This window comes from Dinoponera quadriceps, unplaced genomic scaffold (assembly GCF_001313825.1).
Source record: "Dinoponera quadriceps isolate SergipeBrazil2010 unplaced genomic scaffold, ASM131382v1 scaffold3289, whole genome shotgun sequence".
NCBI lineage: Eukaryota > Metazoa > Arthropoda > Insecta > Hymenoptera > Formicidae > Dinoponera > Dinoponera quadriceps.
The window spans coordinates 1547469-1573095 of record NW_014558238.1 but is presented as its reverse complement, the minus strand read 5'-3'; the positions used below and the strand labels follow the sequence as shown (position 1 = coordinate 1573095).

General features: G+C 47.7%; 1 protein-coding gene across 1 annotated transcript in view; it reads left to right on the top strand.

Moving 5' to 3' along the window:
• The first annotated feature begins 3735 nt into the window (after nt 1-3735).
• The window catches only part of LOC106749769 (nucleolysin TIAR), a 229398-nt gene continuing 207506 nt past the window's right edge, over nt 3736-25627 (top strand). Inside the window, exon 1 of the mRNA XM_014629544.1 lies at nt 3736-3790. Within this exon, the coding sequence (XP_014485030.1) occupies nt 3736-3790 (55 nt within the window). The remainder of the gene's footprint in view (nt 3791-25627) is intronic.

The window sequence follows — 25627 nt, the reverse complement described above, 5'->3', positions numbered from 1 at the left end:
TTTACGCGTTGGCGCAGGGCGGCGAGGAGAATCCGAATTTCCTCTCTATCCGCGAATATCGACATCTCTCTCTCTCTCTCTCGCACGCGAAGCTGTGGAGCGTCGGAACTATCCGGAGCTTTTGTCGCGCGAAAGTTAGACGCGCGGCCTAAACCGTCGAGCTTTTCCTTCCGCCGCGTCGTCTCGCTGCTTAACTCAAAGACGCGTCGAACGAGGCGTCGCTCATTCATCGCAGTCTATGCATTCTCAGCAATCGCGCGGCCCGCGAGATATCGTCGTTGTCAGCGAATGCGCGGGGGAGATCGAACAATGAGAATCGGAGAAATACAATTTGAAAGAGCGCAGGCGGAGATCGCTCTCGAGAGATATCGATATGCGCGCACACACACTCGGCGGTTCCTCACGACAGCTGGAATACACCGGTCCGAGCGGTTTATTCAAAACGGAAGTTTAGATATACGCGCGGAGTAATACGGGGGTATCGGACGGAAACTTCACCCTTTAATACATAAATATGGCGGGGGTAAGGCGCGTGTGCATTAACTGTTCAAAACTACGACATGTAAACTTGCTTTCCTCCTGTATAAGCATAAAAGCATAAAACAACGAGCCGGCGGACGACCTCGCAAGCCGGGCTAACTATTAAAAGTTGCAAATTGCTGCAGACACACTGCGGGCCGCGTCTTGGGCACTCGCTCGCGCGGGTACGCGAGCGCGTGCGTTCCTTCGTCCTGTCCTAACTTACTTACTTACCAGACTTACTCGCTTCCTTACTTATTCCCCGTCTCGTATTCCTTATCCCCCTCGCACTTTTCCGCGCGGCGGTTTTCCCGGCTAGCGTTACTTGTTCCCGTCGTTTCCGCCTTTCCGGAGCAGCCAGTCCAATCCCGCTCGGCCGAGGGTACCAGGCCCGGGATGTTATTTTTGAGCGGCGCGTTAGAGACAAAGTTCGGCTGATAAAAGCAGTTAACTGCTATCCCCCTGCCATTCATGGCATACTTAACGAAGCAATCAGCTCAGTGAGGAATGATTCATCGCCGCGTTATGCTACATAATAGACGATAACGTGGATTATTTAACTTCCATACGTACACTGGCGTCCGATATATACACACTATCCGGGCAGGCCATTCGCCACGGTTAGTTTACTGTTTAGTTGCGGCGTCCCGATGCCGCTTCCAAATATATTTTGTAAAATAGTTTACGATACGCGGCTGGCTGGTAATCGTACAAAGCGCCGCGCGCGGACGTAAATGCTTTATCAAGCGGGACGGAGTATTTTGCCTCTGTTCGCACATTTCGCCATAATTCGGTTCAATTATCATTCGATTATATTGGTTTTAGTGGCGTGCATTTAGCATCAGCGCGCAAATGCGGGCTCGTGAAATTACGAAAAATACGTCCGCACGGGATGGCGTAAATCTCGCGAATAGTTCAGCGACGACGCGTCTCGTCAAAATCGATTAATGACGCGTATCGGTTCTTCCGACTCGCGCGCGCGTTATAAAACTCGCGAATATGCGAGGTGTCGCGATGAAAGCGCCTCCTCCTTGCCACCGTGCGTATCGCGGAATATCTGTATTTTATATATGCGCGTACCGTTACCTAGAAATTATTAGTTACGTTCGATCGCGTAATGTTAGTTTTTTTTTTTTATACGACCGATAATAAAATGTTGAAAAGCCGCTTTTGTGAAAATTGCTGTTAAAAACACAATAAATTTGCTTATAAATCATGACGTTAGCACGCACACCAACTCTAGCGGCTTTTTTTTTCCTTTTTTTTTTCAAAGGATATTTTTAATGGGATATTCCACGTGCGTCGCATACGTTGCAATTTTACAGGCTATTTTACTGTTACGTCGGTTAGAAACGAAAAATAAAATACACGGGGGTTCGCACACGTCGATTGTAATTGTTTCTCTCTCGTTGGGCTCTCCGTTAAATGTAACTCGATCGGGCGTAACCCATGACCCGTGACGCGCAAAAAAATATTCATCGTGCGTCCTTGGACGTAATCGTCGCGCCTTAAAACACTTTTTCAACACTTGAATGTCCTTTCTCCCCGCCTCCTGCGCGCCGGTTTCATAAACCCTTATAACCCGGCAAGGTTAAATACCTCGTCGGTCCCGCGCGAAGTTAAACGACGCCGAGGTCGACTATGCCGACGGCCAAGAAAATGAAAAGTAACGATTCAATATCAACGCCACGCGGGTTGCGTGTACCGAATTAACACGTACTGATACGGCCTGTATGTCGTCCACGCCGGTGACATCACTCTTCCATTAATCCTGTCTACATTTTCTGCGTATCGTGCCGCGCGGCTTTTATTATTCGCGTACTTCGACCGTAACGTTTTACTCTTTCTCGCTTATATCACGCTCGCGAAATCTATCACCATTAATTAACGATAGGAATCGCGTAGAAGAACGGGATCGGCCGTGCGCGAGACGGCGCGATCAAAGGAGATTCATCTATGGGAGATTTTAATCATGTGTACTTAGCCGAAGCGATACACGTGCTCAATACCGAGACGGACCGAGGAAAGGGAATTTTCCGAGAATGAAAAATAATACGCGGCGTTTCGAGAGAAATGAAAATTGTCCGAACGGAAAGGTAATATCCCGATGCAGGCTCGACGCCGTGTTTTTCACGTGGAATTTTCCCGGAGGACTGATTAATCAATCGTCAATAACATCTCGCGAACGTCAATATTGCATTATCGAAAGGGACAACGCGCCGTTAATAAAAGTAATGCCTCGCGTTATCATCTCCGGCTATAGCGCGCCAGTTCCTCCGTCGGAATACTTTTCGTCAAAGGGAATATGAAATCGATGACGCGCACACGCGATCACAACGCTGTACCGCCGGCCGACGTGAATTAGCCGTCGACTAATTCCTTTTGCGATCGTCTCTCGCGTTACGATACGGCGAAACTTATTCCACGACTGGTTCTTGGGTTTCGCCGTGTTTACGTATCTTCATTTCTTCCCGGGATACGATCGATTCCGCCGAAATGACTTTTACTATCTATCGAATATCTGCGACGCCACGAGCGGGTACATGGCGATGCATAAAGAATCCAGTTTACGGCGTCTGTTAGGACTCGACGATACCCGACACGTCCCATTTCCGCCGCCCGACGTCTTCTCCAAAGTGAAACCACTTCCTCGCTGCCGGAATCTGTAGATCCGATTTAGAAGTAATGTGATCGATTCTCCTAAGTTTGTCTAAGAAATTTCGCCGAGTCTCCAAATATCAACGGCAATATGGAAAATGTGTGCGGGTCTCTGCGAGGATCGCTTTAAAAGCGAATGATGGCTCGATGAGTTTAATACGACGAATTGCATTAGTTGCGATAACGGCCGAGTTAACGACTGCTTTCAAGCATCTTTTTAAGTAAACGATTTAATAAAATTTTACCCTTTTAACTTTGCATTAATGCGATAATCTAATTTAATGGCTATGTATTATTATATTTCATTTATTGTTAATATCGTAGAAATTTAAAGAAATTTTATTTCCGCGATTATCTTTGATATACACATTAAAAAAATTTTAAGCTGAATTGTGGCACCAACGTAACGGAAGCAGTTGAACGCGTTAATTAATGTCCCACGTGGTGAGCATTAATGTTTTTCAAGCTTTCTGAAACGTGTTGTCTCCCTTTTGACCCGTACATTGCATTATCGCGTGGCATTAAACGTGTTTTTTCCTTTTTTAAATGTTCCAGGAGATGAAAGTTAACTGGGCGACGTCGCCGGGTAACCAACCAAAGCAGGACACAAGCAGTAAGTACACTCAGTTCTCAGATTTTTCATCGTTACACGAAAAAATATTTAGCGCCGTGCGTTTCGCCTTTGATCCTTGCCCGACTTGTTGGGCCCGCGTACTAATTGGTCAGAGCGAAGAATTACTCTGCGAGAGAGAATTTTTGAGACCGCTCCGCCGCAGAGCGAAATGCAACTTGAGTAAATTATGCGACGCACTTTATTCAAAAACACGGGGGGATCTTCGCCGAGTAATAATAACGCGATCCGATAAACAGCTCAAACCGATTCAATCCGACATTTTCACATTAATCTAGCATTTATACCGTTAATAAAATGCAGGGACATTAATAAAGCGATTATATCTAATTTACAAAATTTGTGCCAGAAATTGATTACTATTTGATCATACATATACATGTGTACACGATCAAACGTATTATTATGGCTTATTCATCGTTATTGCATCGTGCGACATTAACACAATGCACTTGGCTTTTTCGATATACGTCATTTATTAAAATACACGTTGACGCATACGCATATGAGATACATGTGCCCAATTAAACTTCGACGATTCATTTATTATTCCTGTCACAGCGCTTCTAATTCATACATGATTTTGTGAATACATTATTCGTTAACGCATACTAGTGTACGTAAGACTCATCGCGATGATTACAGTAAATCGTTATCATGGGAATTTCCAAAGTTTGCGAGCAAAGCAGTAGTACATATATATAAGCCTTTATAAAACCTTCATTATGATTTTTTTCTAATAATTATTTCATATACAAAGGCCGTTATCATGAAATAAAAATTAAGTTAAAAAAATTCAACGACTAAAATATAGTAATTTAATACCAGTGGCACACGGCACATGCACCTGTTAAATTAATATTTTAGTAAAAAAAGCATTTATCAAATATATTGTTAATAACATTGTTTCACCTCGACACCAATCCTCGAGTACAATTACTCGCACGTTTAATCGAATATTTAATATTAACCGACATTGGAGATATTTATTAATCAGCAACGCTGGAAACAAAAACCACTATATGGAAATTTTCATGTAAAATTAATACAATTTTATAAGAAAAAATCCTCGAGTCGTTAACATAAAATTTATATTTAAAATTAAACACTGATCGTTAATACAAGATTTAGGTTTAAAGTTACACACACATACAATATTATATATTTCTTATGCCAATTATTATAAAGTACACTGTTAACTGGTAGTTTATTAATTTTTTATGACGCCTCGAAAAGGCATATTTCATAGCGCGATTAACGATTAAATAACTTGAATAAAAGTATTCGTTCTCTCGAGAAGTGTGTTCGGTAAAAACACCCACACATACGCACACACAATAATACTTATATATCGCAAGGGGATCATCACGATCCGGCAAGCCATTATAGTTTCTGTATTCGATGCAACGTGTTAGAAATAGATTTCCCAGCATCTCGCGGCACTGTATAGTTTTCAGCGTCAATAAAATATATTTCGGTTTTCTTATCGTTGAAAAGAGAAATCGTTAGAACATTGCCCATCGAAACGTACAACGAGCATAAATCAATCGGCGAGCGATGCTCGCAAAACCGATCTCTCATCGTGCTAACGGATATTATAGTTTTAATTTTGAATCTGCCAACATGCGGATGCATAGCGTAATGTCGCAGCAATTGATACAATCGGGAATCGAATGTGAAGATACAGACACCGCATTACATAAAAATAATATAGATATAGTCGCGAAAGAAGCCCTTTTTTTACGGATTAACGTGCGGATTTCTGTGCGGAATGCGCAGGTACAATTCGGTCGTAATTACGTTTAATTTCTTATTTCAGCGTTTGGGTATATAAGTAAAGCATAGGATATCCAGTGAAATGGGACTTGGTGTAACAGTTTCGTGTATTTCCAGAATAACTTCTACACGTAAGGCTGTCCGGTGCAGCGATAGTTCGGGATTAAGCGTACATCCCTTGTGATAATCTCTTTTGCTTCCTGTGTCTGGGATCTCTAGAGAATCAGCCATAAACCACGAAACCTGTCATAACTACTTTCTTCCCACGATCTCTCTGCGTTTGTGCGCGCAGGAGGGTTGATACGAATACGAATTACAGCGCGAGAGCCGGACGAATTAGGTGGCTTCCGAGTTTCTTCCAGCGAAAAAAGCACACCAAAAATCGTGCCGTCTTTCCCTCTCTCTCTCTCTCTCTCTTTCTCTCTCATCCTTTCGCTCTTTTTCCCCATCCGTCACACGCGTTTACGGTGGAACGGAGATGCGCGGCAGAAAAAAACGCATCCACGTACTCCGTGCGTGCGCGCGATTTAACATCAATTATAAGAATGCGCGAATGATGCGCATGATAAAGTCTACGCGTTACATTTCCAAATCCCTCGGCATCGACGTCACGCGGGCCGGGCGACCTGAAATAATTTAACAGGCATGCATGACGGGCCAAATAAATATCACACGAAGATCCCCCCTACCTTTCCGTGCTCGTTACACGTGTGAAAAGGTGCGCGGCGCGTATATGTGTGGCCCTCCCATTATATATGTAGCTGTGGGGCGGTCTGTACGCGTGTGCGTGCTTGAAATTCAGTGAGGGCGGCAGCAATATTTAACTCAGTCTGAAATTCCTCTTTTTATGGACTTGTAAAACCGTGACAGGCACATGGGACCCGATCCGCCGCACCACCCTCCCGTTCTTCGCCCCTGCCGTTTTGCCCGCCACCCCTTGTTGCTACCTGCATCCCTGTCTCTCCTCCCGCTCTCTCGTACTCGACTCACACCCGCTGACGCGGTTAGATGGCAGTCTCGTATCTCTCTTGTCGTCCTCTTTCCCATCGCCGCGTCGGTCGACGGTCCGCTGCCGGGTGGATACCCTATCTACGACCACCACCTTCTCCACTTCCCTTTTTCCTTCGGCGTCGCTATCCACCCACGCGTACCTCCACACCGGAGCACTTCCCGTACACTCGTAGCACTATTTCTCCTCGGCGACAAATGCAAAACTAAAACGTATCTCCCCTATTCTCTCTGTAAATATGCCCGGTGGAGCTGCACCGGGCTGGCCCGGAGTTTTTCCTCNCGGAGTTTTTCCCCCCCTTCCTCCCCCCCCCCCCCCACTCACCCAACCATCTTCACCGCCCTCCTCACGATCATACGGCGTATACGGCGAATGGATACGGGGGTGTCGTACGGCTGCAACTGGGACGACGGGTTGTTTTACTTTTCCGCGAGAGACTGCTAGTAAACTCCAGCACCGATGCACCTGCGCGCATCTTACGGTGCGCTCGCACGCGAGAATATGCTTGCGATAAGGCGGAAGAGGAAACCTAACAACATTTTGTTAAGCGCCGACTCGCTTCGCGCCTTGTCAGCGAATTGTTGCGTTTAGCCCGCTTCACGCCGCGAGTCAACGATACTTAAAAATTTACTACTCGGCCGAGATACGACACGCTTCACAGTCTCCTCCGGAAGTACCCAAGAGGTGTCTCGCGTGATAAAAAAAATTATTCTTCTTATAAGCAGAGATTCAGCAGCTTGTGCGATGCTGCGCGAGATTGTCGCGCAGAGCTCCGGCAAAATGTAAATCACGTGAGAACTAAAATCCTGACAATCGGACACGTCCATAATTCCTACGTCGCGAAACTGCAAATAACATTTCGCGGCCAGAGTCGGGCATTCGCGAGGGATCGAAACGATACGGAACGTCACCGCGCGATACGGCAGGGCAGGTTGTATTAGTTTCAGGTCAGTACCAGCTGGACAGCGACTTTAAGAGCGGTCGTTTATGCGAGTGTCGTAATACGCAGTCGTGGGATCTAACGCGGGGTATATTCCGCAAAGATGAAAATATAGCGGCGGGAGATGGCCGGCGCCGGAAGCATAACAAACGGCGATGGTACGAGCGGCGAATCGCGATAAAATATTTCGGACTTTCATGCCTCGCGATATATTTATCACGGAGCGCAGAGCCGTGCGCGCCCGTAAGTAAGTAGAGCTTCATAATTTTTACTTAAAACAAATAGCGGTTACTCGCGCGACGCTATAAGAGGCGAAAGATCTTCCGCACCTTTAAAGAAAAATTATGAACTTTCCACCCACGATTATACCCGCTCTACAACGTACATACCGCGGCAATGTAGCCTGAACGCGCGCGTTCTCGATCGGCGGAATTCGCGAAAATTATCGGCGCGCGAAACTTAAAGCGACGCACAATATGCGCCGCGATTTGCATAATTGCGATTGGTGTAATTGCAATTTCAATTATCTCAATCGCTATGCAGATCTCCGTATAATCCCTTACAGTGATAGTGACCCCGATATTATAGATCAATTTCAGAGCGAACCCCCTTTAATAGCGACACGCAATCTCCGCGCCCACCTTGCCACGCGGCCGCAAATAGATGCCGTTCGCTAGATATAAAAGGAGGAAGTTCGGGAAATTCCCTGCTCCACTTTCTACCTTTGATCGTTGACAGGAAAGGTGTTCGAGGGGGAGACGGCGAGAAAGGGTGCGAAAAGAAACGGGGCTGAGAGCGCGCGTGAGGGAGGGGTGAGAGCTATACACGCGGGTCGGGAGGGGGAGGATAAACAGAGAAAGAGGATTATAGGACGAAAAGCGCGGGTTTGGCTGGTTGACTGCGTAATCGTGCGTCGTTTTTCCTGCATTATGAATCGCGCCGGGGGATAATCGTGCCGGTATTTACGAGGCTTTTCGACACAAAGGGGTTACAACCCGAGCTTCACTCCCGTATTCCGTTTCACCCCCGGCGGGAGGCGTGCGCCGTGTTAGGCCATAAGCCGCGCGTCTTTGCCGTTTTCGTACATTACCGCCGCTGTTAACAGGATTCACTAGCTCGATTTCCCACACATTTTCGCGGGAGCATCCCTGCGACGACGTCGGTGTTTCGCATCGAAAACTGCATCGGCCGTTTGTATTTTACCGGCCACGAAGATACGATCGATCTTCCGACCTGCCTGTAAATCTGGTTTAGCCGGCGACGCGCCGGCCAATAAATTACGGAAAATACCGTTTGATACGTTCGAATAGAGTTTCGCGCGGAACAAAGGGCAAAGAGAAAAATGCAAACGCGACGCAGTGCATACGTCGGGCGCGCGCTCGGTTCAATCGGTATCAATTATAACGCGCGGCCGAGATTACTCATTTACATACGCGCCGCGGCAACATCGGTGTTCTAATGTACGTACGTTTGCGAGGAATCCGCGTTTAACTGGCGACACGATGCAGATCAACGGACCGAGAGAATAGGATGAGCCGCGGGAGACAAGTGCATCGCGCATTCTCTTTGTTTACGCTGTTGCGTCAAAGCCCACACACGTGCACATGTGCGTGCAACATGCAGACAAATATACGCACGTCTCCGTACCACCACCTCCGCCCATTCCAACCTTGTGGTGCAACGATGCTTCGCGGTGCGTCGTGCGGCGAAGGCTCTGTCGTTGGCATTTGTGGCCAGCTCACGACCGATGAGAGAGAATCGGTAAACCACGATGCGGTATCATATCGAGATCGAATCTTGCGCCGGCCTCATACATGAGCTAATAGCTACCGAGGATTAAGTTCCGCTACCGATAATCAAGGCCCGATAGTTCGCGGCCAGTCACTCGTGGAGAAACAGCGGGCGAAGAAAAGTGTCAATTAGGAGTTTCAGGGATACTTAGAAGCCGTTCAACACGTTACGTCACGCGATTATTTTTCATCCCCTCCTCCCTTCGTCGCGTTCTCGCCAACTATTTATTCGTAATTCTCCGTCGTAAAGCGCTAAATAATACTTTCCCTTTACTTTCTACTTGATTAAGTTACCGCACAGAGCGGGAGAGCATTAACCAAGTGTACGAAGTAATGAAGTGAAGGAAATATAAAACCTTCATAAAGAAACATGCATACGTGTGTACCATTGCCGGTAATATCCGTTTGGATGGCAGCCGATGTTTACCACGCGGAGGAGCCGAATAGCGCCGCTTTTGTCGCAAAAGCGCGGACATCCGATACGCGCGCGTCGCTCAGTAGAGTATAATCACAGATGCAGACGGAAGCTTAGCCGCCTCTGTTCCGCACGTTCGGATGTAATTACCCGGGCGCAAAAACGTACGCGAGAAATTATTATATTCCGCTTCCGGCGACCGTGTCCCGAAAACAATCAAATCCGCGCGCAATTTCTAGTCGGCGGCCGGTTACAAAGGAAGTTCGAGCGAGGGAAATTCGTTATTCCAGCTCTCTCTCTCTCTTCCGAGACCGAAGCTTTAAGGATTATTTTCACGTGCGCCCATCGGCGTTTCGCTGATGGAAGGATACGCGCTTTAATCAAGTTAATGCAACCACGCGCCCTACCCCAACCCCGTTCCTCGTATTGCCGCCTATACGTATCAACCTCCACGTGTACGCGACCGACACGTATGAACGTGCACACGTGGGATGACTTTTATGTGCGGTACACACTTCGGGAACGGTGCCACCGCGTGCCAACCGGAAGTACGAACTACCGCCCGCTTTCTACGAGCACGTTTCTCGCAGATTGGTTCGAAGAAAAATGTCGGGCCAATTTTGAAGTCACTTTTTCAGCGCTGCCGGACGGGAGACGGGGCATCGTTCTGTCGCGCTTTTCATGCTCGAGGAGACATCCGCCCGCTCGAGCACGCGCTGCGGGAGTGCGTATTTCAACAAATATTATCAGACGTTGACGTGCGCGCGCGCGCGTCACCCGAACGTTTGTCACGACGTTTGTAATCCGAATTTCGGCCAAATCGTTCGCTCGTATGCGATGACAGCCGCGCGATAAATCTCGGCGCGTGACGCATGTCCTCCACGGTGAAGATGCGGTGATCTGTAGGGCACCATCTTTCTTGATTTCGACGGCGCCGCGTAAAATATTTGTCTCATCTAACGCGGTATTTAGAAGGGTGATCGGCCGCGTTTTACGAGCGGGCGAGAGCTCGCGAATGAAAACTAGCGGCGCATTTTTCAAGACTATCGAAATTTTGAGCGCGCGGCTTATAAAAAAACTATTATACGGGGCGAAACAATGGCCAGATATCCGGGCGCAAAATGGGCGAAGTGTCAATAACTCGGCGTCGTTAAAAACACGCGTTGCATTGAGCGCGGTCGATTCGTTTGGATTTCGCGTAGATTTCCAAATGTCAACGGGGATGCTATAAAAAAAGAGCCCCGCGCGAGGGGCGCGTTACCACGGCCGTTAGCGCGCATTTCGCGCGGGTGCACACAGGTATCGACCTTTTCGCGAACCGGACATTATTTTCTGGCGAGAAACGCGAAAGGTGGTCCGAACGGTGGAAATGGACGCGGGCTGGCCGCGTCTAGTGACCGAGCATTACTATGCTAAGAGTTCCCTTAGGAGAGTAATAAGGGTTGTCGTTCGCCATTGTTTCGCGGCACGATCGCCGGACACCGCTGCAATATTCGATAGTGAGAATCACTGCAATCCCTCGTGTGCGATAACTCAAGCACCGTGAATAAGGTGGGCCCTCTTCGCCCGAATGTACCACCATTTATGCGACAACGCACCGTCGACGTTTTCACCCCGCGATCCTCACTCCCCCTCCTACCCTCCCTCTCTCACTCTCTCTCTCTCTCTCTCTCTCTCTCTCTTGATACGTACAGGTAGATATGTCCGACAAATTGCATTGTGTGGCGAAGGAGGCCGTCCGTGAAACTAGTACTTGGTTGCGTTGCAATTTTGAAAATGGAGAAAAAAGAGAATTTTTCAGATTTTCAAATATTCTCGTCGTGTGATGTTTTGTCACATTAAAATGTTTTACATTGGAATAAATGTAATATTTAGATAATTTAAAAATGTCTACATTTATCGCAAACTAATATCGAATTTCGATAAAAATTTACTATATTAGCCTTCATGTTGGATTTATGACAAAATACTTCTTAAACTTGACTTGAAATTCATCATTATCAAAAACCATCCAAACGAGCTTCTATTAATTTTTGGAGAACCTTTTGTTTGTGGTGTTTTAAAACCAGTCGAGAAAAATTAAACAGCAGTGAAGGGGTTAATTCTGCGTTACATTTTACAGAATATATTGTAAGCACATATTCAAACCGAAAAGAGGAGTGACAATTTATTTTCAAGAGAGATAATAAGAATATACAATCTCTTCGGTACACAATACGGAGCAGTTTAGGCGAGAGGGTTTATGTCGGGAAACAGGAGTATCTTTACAGCTCGCTTTCCGCACTCCTCGCGATTTATTCATGCATGCACCATTAATACGTACCCGATGAATGCACACGAATGAATACTCACGAATGAGACAACGCACCGGGCTATCGAGCTTATCTTAAATTAACGATAAGCGAGGGGGCGAGCCGGAAGGCACGTAAGTTTTATTGAGAGAAACTGCGAAGGGATTTACGAAGGTGCTCGCGCGTAAGAGCGCCGCGATCACCGCGTGAAATACGACGCTAACGAAGAAATGAATCACGTCGACGTATATCTACCCTACCAGATAGTAGCCGGCGAGTAATTTTAAAATGCAGAATTCACCTGGGGAAGTCTTATCCGTTGTGGAAGGAAAATTATTTTGTCGCCACGACGCGTGCCGGTGGAAAAACAGAAAAGGGAAGGGTGCCCGGGTAAAGAGCCTGTGAACGATATGAAAAACGGAGTTTATGGGCGGTTGTAAAGATTACGTCCCGAGAAGAGGGCCCCGACCATGCATATGCGCCTGTTCTCCTTCTTGGGCGTTCTTTTAAAACCTCGCGTCCTTTCACAGCCGTCGAGGGATCGTAACACCCGATGGAGGTACGCCGCGGAGGTCGGTCTTCGCGACCCTCCATCATCGGTGTGACATATGTAAAGGTGTGGGTACATGAACAAACAACGAACGAACGTGCGCTATTACGGTTCGGAAAATGCGTACACCTTAACGAATCCAAACAGAACGATCGCAGATTCGCTCATGAGGCGGTTGATCGAAGAAAGTTTGCGAACTTTCGGTGAGTATGAGAATTTGGTGAGTTAGTTTGTTACCTAGCAAACTCCAACCAACAGTAAGATAGCATCGATGTTATAATTTCCTACGCAACAATATAAATGTAATATAACGCGTGTGTTATGTAACAGTTACCTTGTTGAGTAGAGAACTGTAACATTGGTGTTACGTTACTGATATTTGATGTCTACTGGATATTAACTCGTTCTTAATGGATGAACAGGAACTAGCGAAAACTGTAGATAGAACGTGGGGAAATCGTAGACAATTCCACTGCGTCGTTTAAGAAAAACATAGTGTCCTTGGATCTGATTGGAACGTGCTTTTTCATCTAAAAGTGCGAGCCGGCAAGAGCTGAATGTTCGTGAACTTTCTTTGATTCATTGCGTTGTAAGCGAATTGGCTCGAACGTGAGTGAAACATTCCGTTTGGATTAGTCAAGGCGTACACATTTTGCGAAACTCTAACAGCGGCTGATATTGCCGTAACAACGTTCACATTCACTGTTCGTTCGTTCAGTGTACACAACACGCTCCGTTATTTGCGTCGAACAGTTAGTCAACGCCGGCTATTCCGTGCTGGGAGAACTTTGAACTTGGTAACGCGTGGACGAAAGATCGGTAATTAAATAAAAATGCTTCCGTAATACGCGCTATCAGTGTGTCACGACGGAAATATCAAAGGTGGGAAATAGCGCGAGAGGGATGAATGGTCGCGAGCGAAAGGCTTCACAACGCCGTCGCGGAAATGGGTGGAAATTTCGCGATACGTCGCGACTGCGAGAAATGTTCCCGACACATTCTGATACGCGGCCTCTGATATGTAAAGTTAAGGAAACGATAATCTCCCCCTCCCTCTCTCTCTCTCTCTCTTCCTCGCTATGGATATGAATTGCGCAGCATGCATATGCATATAACGTATTACGAAGGGACTTAATTACTATCGCAACTTTGCCCGCAACTGTCCGCATAGAGAAAAAGTTATATATCATTTTAACCAAGGCGAATTTGCGCAAGGAAAACGAAGTTCCATGTACTGCTAATGATGATGTACAACAATGCGAGCTATAAAGCCGGCTTGCATCTTACTCCATCCTTTGCAAAGACGCAATTTTACAGTAAAAGTGCGCGATGTACGACTCTGTGTTGCTACACTCTCTCGTAAAAATCGCCAGTCGAGTTACACGAAAGTGCCATTATATCGCGCCTCGACGGAGATAAGTCCGAGCGGCGATAAGAAAACATGTTTACGCATAAAATAACGCGTAAGTTGGAAAGTTTAATTTCAAATCACGGGATTCCGGATGGTTCGTTATTTTTTCATGGCAGTTTGTAGTACATAATTTGATAACTCCTCCTGCCGTTGATTTCCGGAATACGCTTTCATTTAACGGATAAATGTTAATTAATTATAATACTTGACATAATTTTTATCGCTCACATTAATTCTACAAATTCCGTCGAATTAATTTAATATCTGTCCAGATTTTGTTTTACGTTTGCAGCGTTCAAATTATACGTATAGGATAATAGCGTGGTATTGTTATATCTTGAGGTGCTCCATCGATCCTTCGAGTTCGGCGGAATTTGCTGGATTAATGTAGAAGCAAAATTTCGATTCGGGTCTACAATAGAAATGTAACACGGCAATTGAATTCCGCGCATTTTGATTGCGCGCATTCAGGGCTGCTCGCACGATAAAATTACGGCGCGATAGTTAGCGGATCAATTAAAATTATGCCACGTAAATTAATTACGCCGGCGCTCTGAAAACGTAGCGCCGACGTGATTTTAAATCGCGATATTCTGATTCCTTGAAACCGCCGCGGGCACCAATTGAAACGTCAGTCGCTCATTCGGAAGCGGCCCGGATTGATGATATAAATTCATACGCCGTATGCATGGTTAACAAAAACCGCGTAGGTGTTTTAAATAAATCACCGGCGGCTACGCCACAAGCTAGTCCATGTTTCCGCGACTATTTCCCGAAGTGAACCCGCGGATTAGCGAAGTATGACCGCTTTGGGGGGAAGTGATGGGAAAAAATTTGGCAAAAATTTGCATCGAACTCAACTCGGTAAAAATGCAAATCTCATCGGGCATCGAACGTGACTCGCTTTCGAAAGCCGGCTGGAAAGAAAAAACAATAAACGTGTCTTTCGAAAATATCGTGACGCAGAAATTCGTTTGGCGTGTGTAGCCTGTTGGTAAATAGCAATAATTTCCCTTATTTCGTTTCAACGATCGCGACAGAACGACGCGAATAAATCACGACGATTCGTCAATGCTGCAACTCGTAACACGGGTTATGACAAATCGTTTACCGAGGGGAGCGCGTAAAATGCCCGGAATTATGAACTTTTCTGAATTTACTCGCCGTTAGTCGCAATAATTTATCGTCACTGGCATTACCCGCTCCGTCAGGTTCGTACACCTCGTAAAGTTTTCTGTCTAAGTGGCACTTTCAAATACAATCCGTCTGATTACTTTTCACTCGCTCGCTCGCTCGATCCGGCGTCTCGCGTATTACAATTGCGTGCCGGCGTCATTAAAAACTCACGTGCTAATCGATAACTCGATGCCGCTTTAACGTGTGTATATGCGATGGACATTTAATGAGCCTGCACATAAAGGCGTTCGTAGAGCATGATTAAATAAACCTTCGTGGTTAACCGTGTTACCTTTTACGAATACGGTGCTTAGCGGTTGGTACCTCCGCGAGGCGCGCCGATAAATTATCTCCGACAGTTTTAGGAGAGACATCGATCGCGTAAGAGGAAGGGAAGAATGGAAAATCGCTCGCGAGAAAACCGAAAACCCAACTCGAGATTCGATGATCGCGGGCAACACGTCGCTCCGCGCGAATTCCAGCCTGCGAGAAAACACACCGTCGAACACTGCCATGTGATCTCTCTCTCTCGCATCTCGTCTTCTTTCCGATAACGTCCTGACCGGTCGGTCGTGGCGGCGCGAGAAATAATAAAGACACCCGAAACGATCAAGGCTTGAGGGGAGGTTAACTAGACACGTTCTCTGGCGTATCGTATCTCCCGCGACGGTGCGGTGGTGACCGTTCTTCTTCAATTTCCGAGCGAATGATAGCTTACGTACACGCCGGGATATTACGAAAGCGCGGGGCGGGGAGGAATGAACCGGGAGGAGAGAGAGAACCCTTCTCGCAAAAAGCGCTGCGTCGGTGGTGAGTAACCGAACGCCGCGGCATCGCTGGCAGCGAGGCCATCGTATCGCAATATCCGGCCCGGTAACGACGGCAGCCAACCGAAAGAGCTGGATACGCGAAGCCACGGGGAGCCGTTAGATCGCCAAGGCCCTTAAATTAGCAACGACGTAACGACGATAGGGGGAGAGAGGCCGAAGTGGCGCAATTTCGCGCACGGACCGAGTGACTGCGCTGGGGCGGCTCGATATCGAAAAAGTATAAACCAGTGGATATGCAAATGCAGCTGGAAAGCACCGCGGTGACGGCGGCCGCAGCGTGGCGACCGTCGACGGCAGTTCGACCGCGCCGCGCCTGACTTCTCTCCTGTGCGCACGGACGCACCGAATGGATGGATGTTTTCCTGCATGTAAAACCCATCGCTCCTGCTTTTCATACAAAGCAGCGCGCAGGTCCGCGACAGCGCTCCTGTCCAAAATGTCCGCGCGGGACGGCCGTTCTTCGTTTTTTTTCCCCTCCCTTCTCGTTGCTCTCGCGGCGCATATGATGGCCCGTCGACGAGTTTCGTCCGATGAAAGAAAAGCAGCGGCCGAAATGTTACCGGCGTGCGAGCTGACGACGGAAGTGTGCACGATGAAAGATTTTGAGAATGCTCATCGACGACGAAGCGCGTGCGATCGAGGGAGGATCCGAAGAAAGCAGCAGCCCGTTGATGCTTCCCGACGATGAAAATCGCCAAATTACCGGAGAGCAAACGAGCAACGCGATAAATATCCGAATCCGTCCGCACTGGGCGTCCAGCGTTTGCGCCATCCGTCAGTTATTACGGTTATGACGGGCGTACCGACACCGCTGAAAGATAAGCGGCGACGCGGCTGGCTTTGATTAAACAATTTACACTCGCATCGACCGACACTTTTGCTCCCCGTTTGTGTCGACCCTCTCCAGCCCTGTGCTCGCTCATTCGCTCGCTCGCTCGGCAGGTATAAGGCGGTCTTCGTTCGCGATCGCGACGCCGCTGGTAAAGCGCATCTCGTCGACGATAATTAGCCCGCGCGGGAGGGTGTCGTCGGCTCGGTACTCAGACACACGTCACTTCCATATGCCGCCCTAGCGCTTTCGAGCTCGGGGGGACGTTCCGTTTATTAAATGCATTTATCTTCCACGAAAATCACGCTCGTGCCTTCTCTAATTGGCCGCGTTAAAAATCATTCTCGGCTTTAATGCGGCGCCACGCCGCGCCACCGTATACCTCCGCTTTCTCTCGCTCGCAAAAATTCACTCGGCCGCTGCTCAATCACATTTCTCTTCTCATTAACCGATACTAGTGGCGATCGGAAACTTCCGGAAGGAACATTTTCAGACTGATCTCGCATTGTTTCCTTCTTCACGGTAAGTATGCGAAGGAAAGGCTTGACAAAAAACCGTCCCTCATTCGAGAACCTGCGATCTTCCCTACACATGCGACAACGAGCGTAACAGGCTGGGGTAGTATGTTCGGCGAAACGTTATAGAGCGCCGGTGTGCGAGCATGCCGACGAGCGATTACGTTTGGGGCGGCCGCGACGTCGTTCCGCTGCGAGTCGCGCGTTGTGTGCATTTAGCCTACGTCTGTACGTACGTACTTACGTACGTACGTCCGGATGATACATATTTATGATGGAACGTGTGCCAGGCGGCTGAATGTGTGCAACTAAACAACGACGGGGAACGGGAGATTATTTGCAAAGCAAATGGCGCAACGTCCTTCTAAGTGGCAACGGCAGCCACGTACGCGACTAATCTCGCCCTTTTGAATTTCTCGCCTCTACCTACTCGGTATCATTCGAGGCCCAGCGACGCTCCGCGTTGTCTCCGCGCGAACAACCCCCTCTGACGCAAGTAAGATTGGAATCTTCGAAAGGGGGGGAGGTGCCTCAGTCGCGCTTTTGCCACGCGCCCCCGGCACGTAGCGCCGGCAGTATACAATACGGCGATAATTGCGGAAATAAATGGCGACAGTTGTGGCAGCCGTCTTATTTGCCCGCGCAAATGAAACGACGTTTTCGCCATTCTCGCAATTTCTTTGCGAGCGATCTCGCGCTCCCGGGCATCTGCTGTTTGTCTTCCGCGGTCGGATTCAACCTGCGAAACCTATGTACAGATACGCGGAGCGACGTGAAATGTAAACAAGAGGGCAAACGGATCCGGCTAAGGCGGCCCGACGGTAGCTACAAGAAATATGAATTCAACGTACTTTTCTTTAATAGCGAGCGCAACAGGTAGGTAAATACTTCAAATATGCGACGATTGCGTGAATTTCAAGGGGCACTCATCGCTCGATACTTTGAGAATCCAGATTGCCCGGGAAAATAACGCGTCTTTTAGGGAATACACGCGCGGCGTCGCTCTCTCGCGAGCGCGAAACGCGCCGCTGACAACTCGATTTTAATGCCGCGCGCATTCCGTAATTGAAGCGAATTCAATAACAGACAAAAAGCGATCTCGGCGTAAAACTATCAATGGGCTCGGCCACTTCAACCTCGCGGTCTGATTTTGCGTTTCGCGTATAAAATGCAGCGTATCTCCCGCCCCTCTCTCTTCCCTTCCCCCGTTCGAAGCGTAGTGTTTCAATACTGTATTCCAGTTACAGTCAATCAACGGTTCGAATAAACCAAAGAAAGATTGCGACAAACACAGTGATCGAGATCACCGACGGGTTAATGTAGACGGAATCTTTTGAAAGCATATCTATGTTGCGACGCTAAATCGTCAGTAAATCGAGAGTTGCGAACACTAACGCAAGCTCGCGTTTCGGATATGCGCGCATAATAGCTCTTAATAACGTTTGGCAGAAAACTACAAGCGAGGATTAACGCGCGTGGTAACCTTATAAATAAATATTAATCTGATCTGGAGAGTGTAGAAATAACTGTTGGTCGACGTGCCAGTGTCTCGAGCGTAAATAAAATAATCAGAATAAAGTACAGCGAGAGAGAGAGAGAGAGAGAGACGGAGAAACACACGTTGGAAATGAATATTCCAATTGTTGCGAGTTTGAGCCGAATTTCAGCATGGACGGATTGAAAATTACGCTCGGGTAATTGAGGCCGCGCTGTGCAGAACTATCAGATCGCGGGCGGGCGGGTAAACTTCGCGAATTGCGGGACTCGGTGCGGTAGTTACGGATTTTAATGCACGGCCGTCGTAACGGGAGGAGGAGAAGGAGGGACACCACGTATGCCCGCGGAGAAATTTGTAGAGTGTAGAACGCAAATGCCAGATGTGATAGGGAGAGAGAGAGAGAGAGAGAGAGAGAGATATATATACACATTGCGGGTCATGCGGAGAGACGGTAGGAAGTAGATAGCGGTATCCTGATGCGGCGGAGATCCGTTTGCTCTCGTCGCACGGTATTTAGAGCTTTAATGCGAGCAGACTGAAATGCAGACCGGACTCGTGTACGCCGAGGTCGATGGAGTGAGCAGGGTAATGAATAGGGTGTTAGCGAAACAAGATGTAACTGCTAACACTGAAGCGGCCACGCGAGTACATGCTGCGTAGGTATTGTAAACCACGTGGCGCGTAAGTGGTGGCAATGCACGGCGGCGTCTTTCACCGACGGTAATTCTTGTCTGCACCGCGAGTATCAAAGAATTAAGGAACGTTAACGAATCACGAGTTCCGAACTTGTAACGGATAACTAAAGAAAATCCATCCTGTAAAGATGCCTCATGGAATGGAGCCGCGCTTGCTTGGCACGTCGGGCCGGCGACCGATCAGCGTGAAATCAGCAAATACGAAGCAGTGTGAGCCGCGTGATTAAAAATTATATTCGGAAAATAGATGCGTGTGAAGGGACGAATAAAATACTCTTGAAGACGTGTCGACGCCGGCAAGATCAATCTCGCTCACTGAGTGAGAGAGAGGAATATGATCGCATCGATGTGCGCTGATCTTTTAAACTTGTTGACATTATTGCTCTTTATGAAAATATTTTACCGTTTTTACCCCTTACACGAGCCGTTTTTGTGAGTGTTAATCGAGTATTTGATATCCCCCTAGCTGAATGTACATTGGCATACCTTTCATTTATACGGCATTGTACGTCTTTGCTATTCAAAAATGTCCAATAATACGTTTATACCACTCGGATATGCAATTTATTGTAACCACTCGTTTTTACGGAAAATGGCCCCTTTCCTGGGCTAAAAAGCGGGGTCATATTCATTCAGCCGAATGCACGCTTTCACTACTCAAACTAAACATTTTCACAGGTTGAAAACGGTGAAATATTTTTTTAACGGACGCCATCGCCGACCGGATTGTTGAGAGTTCTCGCGCGATTCTCAATCCTATTTGTTTTTGAGCGCATCGCTATACGTACGTACTATTAAAGAATACATTGCCCTTGTCTTATTGTGAATGCACGATGCTCGGTCTCAACGGCGCAGCGGTCCTCAACAAAGTCGGCATAAATAATTCAAGAATCGGAGCGGCACGATGCGCTTATGTAATCGGGCCGTTGGAAATCTCAAAATTCACGGAGGAAAAATTATACTTGTCTTCTCGGACGACATGCGGAATTAAAGACGCGTACTCGTAAGGACTCGAGCAATTACTGTGTAAATAAATGTCTCGATAGCCTGTGTCGAATATATCCGTAGGAAAAAACACGAAAATTATACGTGTAACTTACACAGCGTGCTCAATTAATGTAAAGAAAGTTAAAGCTTCCTCTATTTGAACGAATTCGTAGATAGCGCGGCCAACACAGGAGGATAATGATACTAATAAATGTGTGGATTAATTAATTTTTGCGCGTAACTTATTGCTACGCGAAAGCGCTGTAAAACAAGAACGTACAGCAAGAACTAACATACGCTACTCTTTAATTATACACACACACACACACACACATATGCCGGATACTTGCGACACGAAATTACAAGGAATGGTACAAAGCTGGCGAGAGAGAAAGAGAGTGTCACATACGAAAAATGACGTCTAGTTAGAGACGTGAATGATGATGTTGGCTCGACAACTACGAATATATCCTCTCTTTTTCCTTCCCTCGCAACCTGAAGAGATAGCAGCCGGAAGGAAAATGGAGAACGACCTTTCGAGCACGCGGGTCCTGGGCGCGGAAAAATTTGCCGTGGTTTCTTCGGCGCTAGCGTAAAAAGCTATGATAATAGAAGCGTAAAGAGGGTCCAGAGTTATTTCATAATTACAGACTGTACTCAGACGAGCGTGCATTATGCCCGCCCCTTTTCTCTATCTTGCCTCTTCTCTTTCTCGCCCCTCTCTTGACCTCTCTCTCTCTCTCTCTCTTGCCGGTAAGTACATATATTCGTATTACGGAATTAAGGGCAAAGGCTTGCTGGTATTCGCGCGAAATCCAGGGAGAAAAAGCACTTCTTCCTATTCTTTGCGGTGCCTACGTCCCTTTTCAGCGACATCGTTACGCCCATTAGTGGGTTATGGGATTTCTCCTTAATTAAACGTACCACGACTTTTGCAACCTTATCCAAGCGCTTTGCCGTCGCGCTCTCCACGTTGTTACGCATACGAGCCGATTTCCCTTCTTTCTTTTTTAGTTCGACCAACACACGCACACGCGTGCGAGCGCGCGAAGGGTACGGCGCGAAAAAATGTAGTTTAAAAGCAAAATAGCTATCCCCGCTTCGCCTCCCTTATCGGTGCACTCGTACTTTCGTTTAATGCCCGGTTTCTCGCTCACGGCGAACAATTACCATTCGATTCGCGCATTTTTCAATAACTCTCGACTATCGATCGCGGAATTAACAATTTATTCCGTGATTAAAGAGGACTGTCGAGTTTACATATGGTTTCGCAAATTCCATCGTCCGTGCACACATTGTCGAAAACGAAACTCGCCGAATTCTCCCTAAATACCGCGATATATCGCTAGGAGAATTTGCTAAAAGGAAGCTTACCGCGCGTGGCTCTTCTGCTTACATTTTCAAGATATATTCTCCCATATGCAAAGAGAGAGAGAGAGATCCGTGAAGTAGCGAGAAATCCTCCGAGGTCCCTCCTCTATCCCAGCTCATGTGGAATAATACGATGCATAGATAATCCTTTAGGCCATCGTCGTAGATCAAAGCGCGTGTAGCGCAAGAATCAACCTTCTCCGGCGCGCTGCTCGATATCGCTCCGGGCTTCTGGACTTGATACATGTCGGGCATCTCTGTAATCTGCCACTGCGCCCCGATGACGTTTGCGTCGAGGTTTCTAACGTTGACTGTAGGCGCGGTGTATAAACGTTCCTATAACCGACGGCGCTGCATTGTGGCGCGGCGCTGTGGGTGAGCATACAATGAGAGAGCGGCGCGTACACAGCACGAGCGCACACACCATCTTCCCGGCTGCTGCTTGTACACAATGTGTACACCCGGTGACGCTCGTAAAATACGCAAGGGAGACCATTCTCTTTCCGGCGCCGATCCTCTCGTCCCTAACTCCATTTTACCGGCGGGTACACCGATACCTCCCTCACATCGCCGTCCGGATGGAGCACGATCGCGGAAGATCGACACTCGTATCGAGACCCTCCAGAATAGCAACACTCATTAAACCCGCGTTTCCCTCGGCGCGACCGCGATCGATCGGCCGCAAGAGGGGTTAAAGAGGTTCAAGTACGCTTTGAAAATCGATGCCGGCGACGAGGTTAGACGGTGGTGCGCGCTCGAGGGTCGTGCCCCGCTCTCTTCGGGATTTTACGTAGAATTTTGATTAGAATCGTCCGGCCCCGCTCGTCGTTGATATTCAGGACACCGGTGTGTTAATGGTAGGCAGGTCGGCGGAGAATGCGATGCACGCTTAGCTTATTGCCGGCTGTTTGTTCTGCCGGCGAGACGGAAATTTCGCTTTCGAGTCGCAACGACGGGCGAGATTCTCTTCGTCGGGACGTCCTCACCGTGTCTTTCCTATCTTCGCGCGGGAGCTCTCGCTCGCGGATAAACGTTAAGAATTAATCGCGGCTGTTGCGCTTTGCGCGCGGATCCTGCATAATTACTTGCGAGAAGTTCCGATTAGCTTTCTCTCTTGCGGACAACGATATGTAATTAAAGTTATCCAATTTGTGCGTGCATGGCTCTAACACGACGGTCTTTGTTTCCTAGGAAGGAGCGACTGCGTATACGTTGAAAACTTATTCCATTCCGTGATACAGACTCTTGCTGAGAAATTAACGCAGTAGTCAACACACACGTGCACGTGGAACTTGGATCATTTCCACGCAGAGAGATCAGCACCGATCCGTCGAATGCAATGTGAAACGCCGAGACACTGAAAAAAGTCTTTCACCGACGATCTTTCTGACGATCGTTCGTCTCTTCCAACGTCATCCCCAGCCTTGACCTGAGCTTTCTGTTTTCGAGGGGAAAAAATGCATTCCTCCTCCGTCGATACAGATTCGCGTCACGCAGACTCCAAGTTGGCGCAGCTTTCCGCGTGCTTTCGTCTCGAGCACAGCCTTGCTCCTTCTTTAATTCCAATCACGTGCATATATGCGAATGCGTAATACGTCCGCGGGTGTGCGAAAAACACCGATGCACGCGGCGGCAAGAAGCTTGAGTGACGTCGCGTCGTTGCGATGTGACAATTATCTTTGACATGAATTTAATTTCACGCCTCTGACACGCGTGGATCCTGGCGTAGGCGTTGCCAGGAAAGGAAAGCAGGGGGATAAAATCCGGCCGCAATGAAACGCCAGCCGACATAACGTATGCGAATAAATGTCCCGCCGTACGGATATTTGCATGTTACGGATGCGAGTACGCTCAATTTCGCCGGGAATTTTCTATTCCGTCGTGCCACCTCTCATTAATATGTCCATAACGTTCGTCGCGCCTGCGGACGCGATCGGAAAAGCAGAGCCGAAACATTTACGAAAACGGACGCCTCCTTCAACGATGAAGAGTTTATATACCGAATTCGAGCGGAGAATCGTATCCCGGGAACACCGGTGCGCGAGCATTCGGGAATTTTAGAATGGCGTACGCGCTTTATTATCTTACTTCTTGTTTCTCGTGCTCCCAACGATTTCTCGTCCGCTATAACGTTAGCGAAATGTATAATGGACTCGAATAATAGTTCCCGTGTTTAGTGGATCGTCTTAAGTATCTGAAGTTTCCTTTTCAATTTTACCGACTACGAAACGCGCTGGCGCGCTGAACGAAACGTTAACGCGCGGCCCCACCGAAACGATAAGTTCGAGCGACATGCCGTGGAGATTTAATTAGGCAGGAACTTTCGACTCTCGGCCATTATCGGGTTCAGTGAGACGATGTGCCGGTGATGTTATACCATTCTTGTAATTTCACGGGGGTTTAGCCAACCGAACAGTTAGCACGCGACATTACGCGGCACATTCACGCAACGTATGTATCGTGACATGTATACTACCGAAACGTAGCCGAGAGAGAAAGAGAGAAAGATGCTTTACAGGGAGAGGAGGAGAGAGAAAGATAGAAAACAAGGCATTAACCGTGTACGCAAGGAAAGGAGAAGTAACACGAACCGTATGTTCGTTCATTTGTCACCGGATAATCTTTCCGCACACATCTCCCGCACAAAGATCATGCACGCCTCCCTCACCCCATTTCCCACTCACCCCTTCTCGCGCTGTTATTATTAACGCCATCCTCTTTCGCTGTCGTCGCCTTGATCATTGTTACGTAGGCAAAATAAATAACAAACGAACGTTAATACGAGAAGTCTGTAGCTTACCCGCTTCCGGTAGCATCTTTCATCGCAAAGAATAAACACGGGGCCGCTCGGGAACGTTCGAGTAAAGCGCGCGACACGCGATCCCCGTGTGCCGTACGCCTATTACTTCTTTCGACATGATTATTTCCAGCTCATTAGTGCGCAGGCGGATTAAGCGAACGGCTCGAATACGCCCGATGTTATGTTGTTTCACTATTATCCCCGCGATTGCGCAACGCGTCTCGCGAAATAAGATGAAAGTCTCCGGATCGTTAATTTATTTCCCTGCGCGGGTTGTGCGTCAGTGAATTCGGCCGGAAAGAAACATTCGAATCCGTGGCGACACGGGGAATTATCGGAAATTGAAACCGTGAATATGAAACATGCGGTACTCTGCGAGAAAATGAGTTTCCGAAGAAAAAGTATCGCGCACGCGCGCGCACAGGCACACGCGAAAGCGCAAAATTAATTTCATCTGGTTTCCTTTCTCTCGCGCCGCTGAACCCACAAAGGCTCACCGACGCTCGAAAACACTTTATAGAGTCGTGCGAATATCTTAAAAGATCATTACGAGAGTGTTTAATTACCGCGCCATTAAAATATTTTCCGAAACGGCGAAATGCACGGCGGAACGGCCGGGAAACGGAGCGCTGCTCTAAAATGATCGGGTGAAGTTAATTAAACGGCATGTAAAACCGACTCTCGCGCAAACAGGAAAAAATTCTATTCAACGCGCAAACGAGAAAGCCGGAATAACGCACTCGCACCCAATTTGCTCGCATTACAGCTCGCTGTTTGAAAGTGGTGGAAACGAGTACTCTCGGCGTGAAGAACAACGAGTAGGTGGAATACTTTTGCTTTAATGTTTTACAGCGCATACGACGTCATGCGTCATATTACGGACGTGGGGAATGGGAGCGAAAGGGTTGCCCGGTGCGAGTTAGGGTGGTGAGGGAG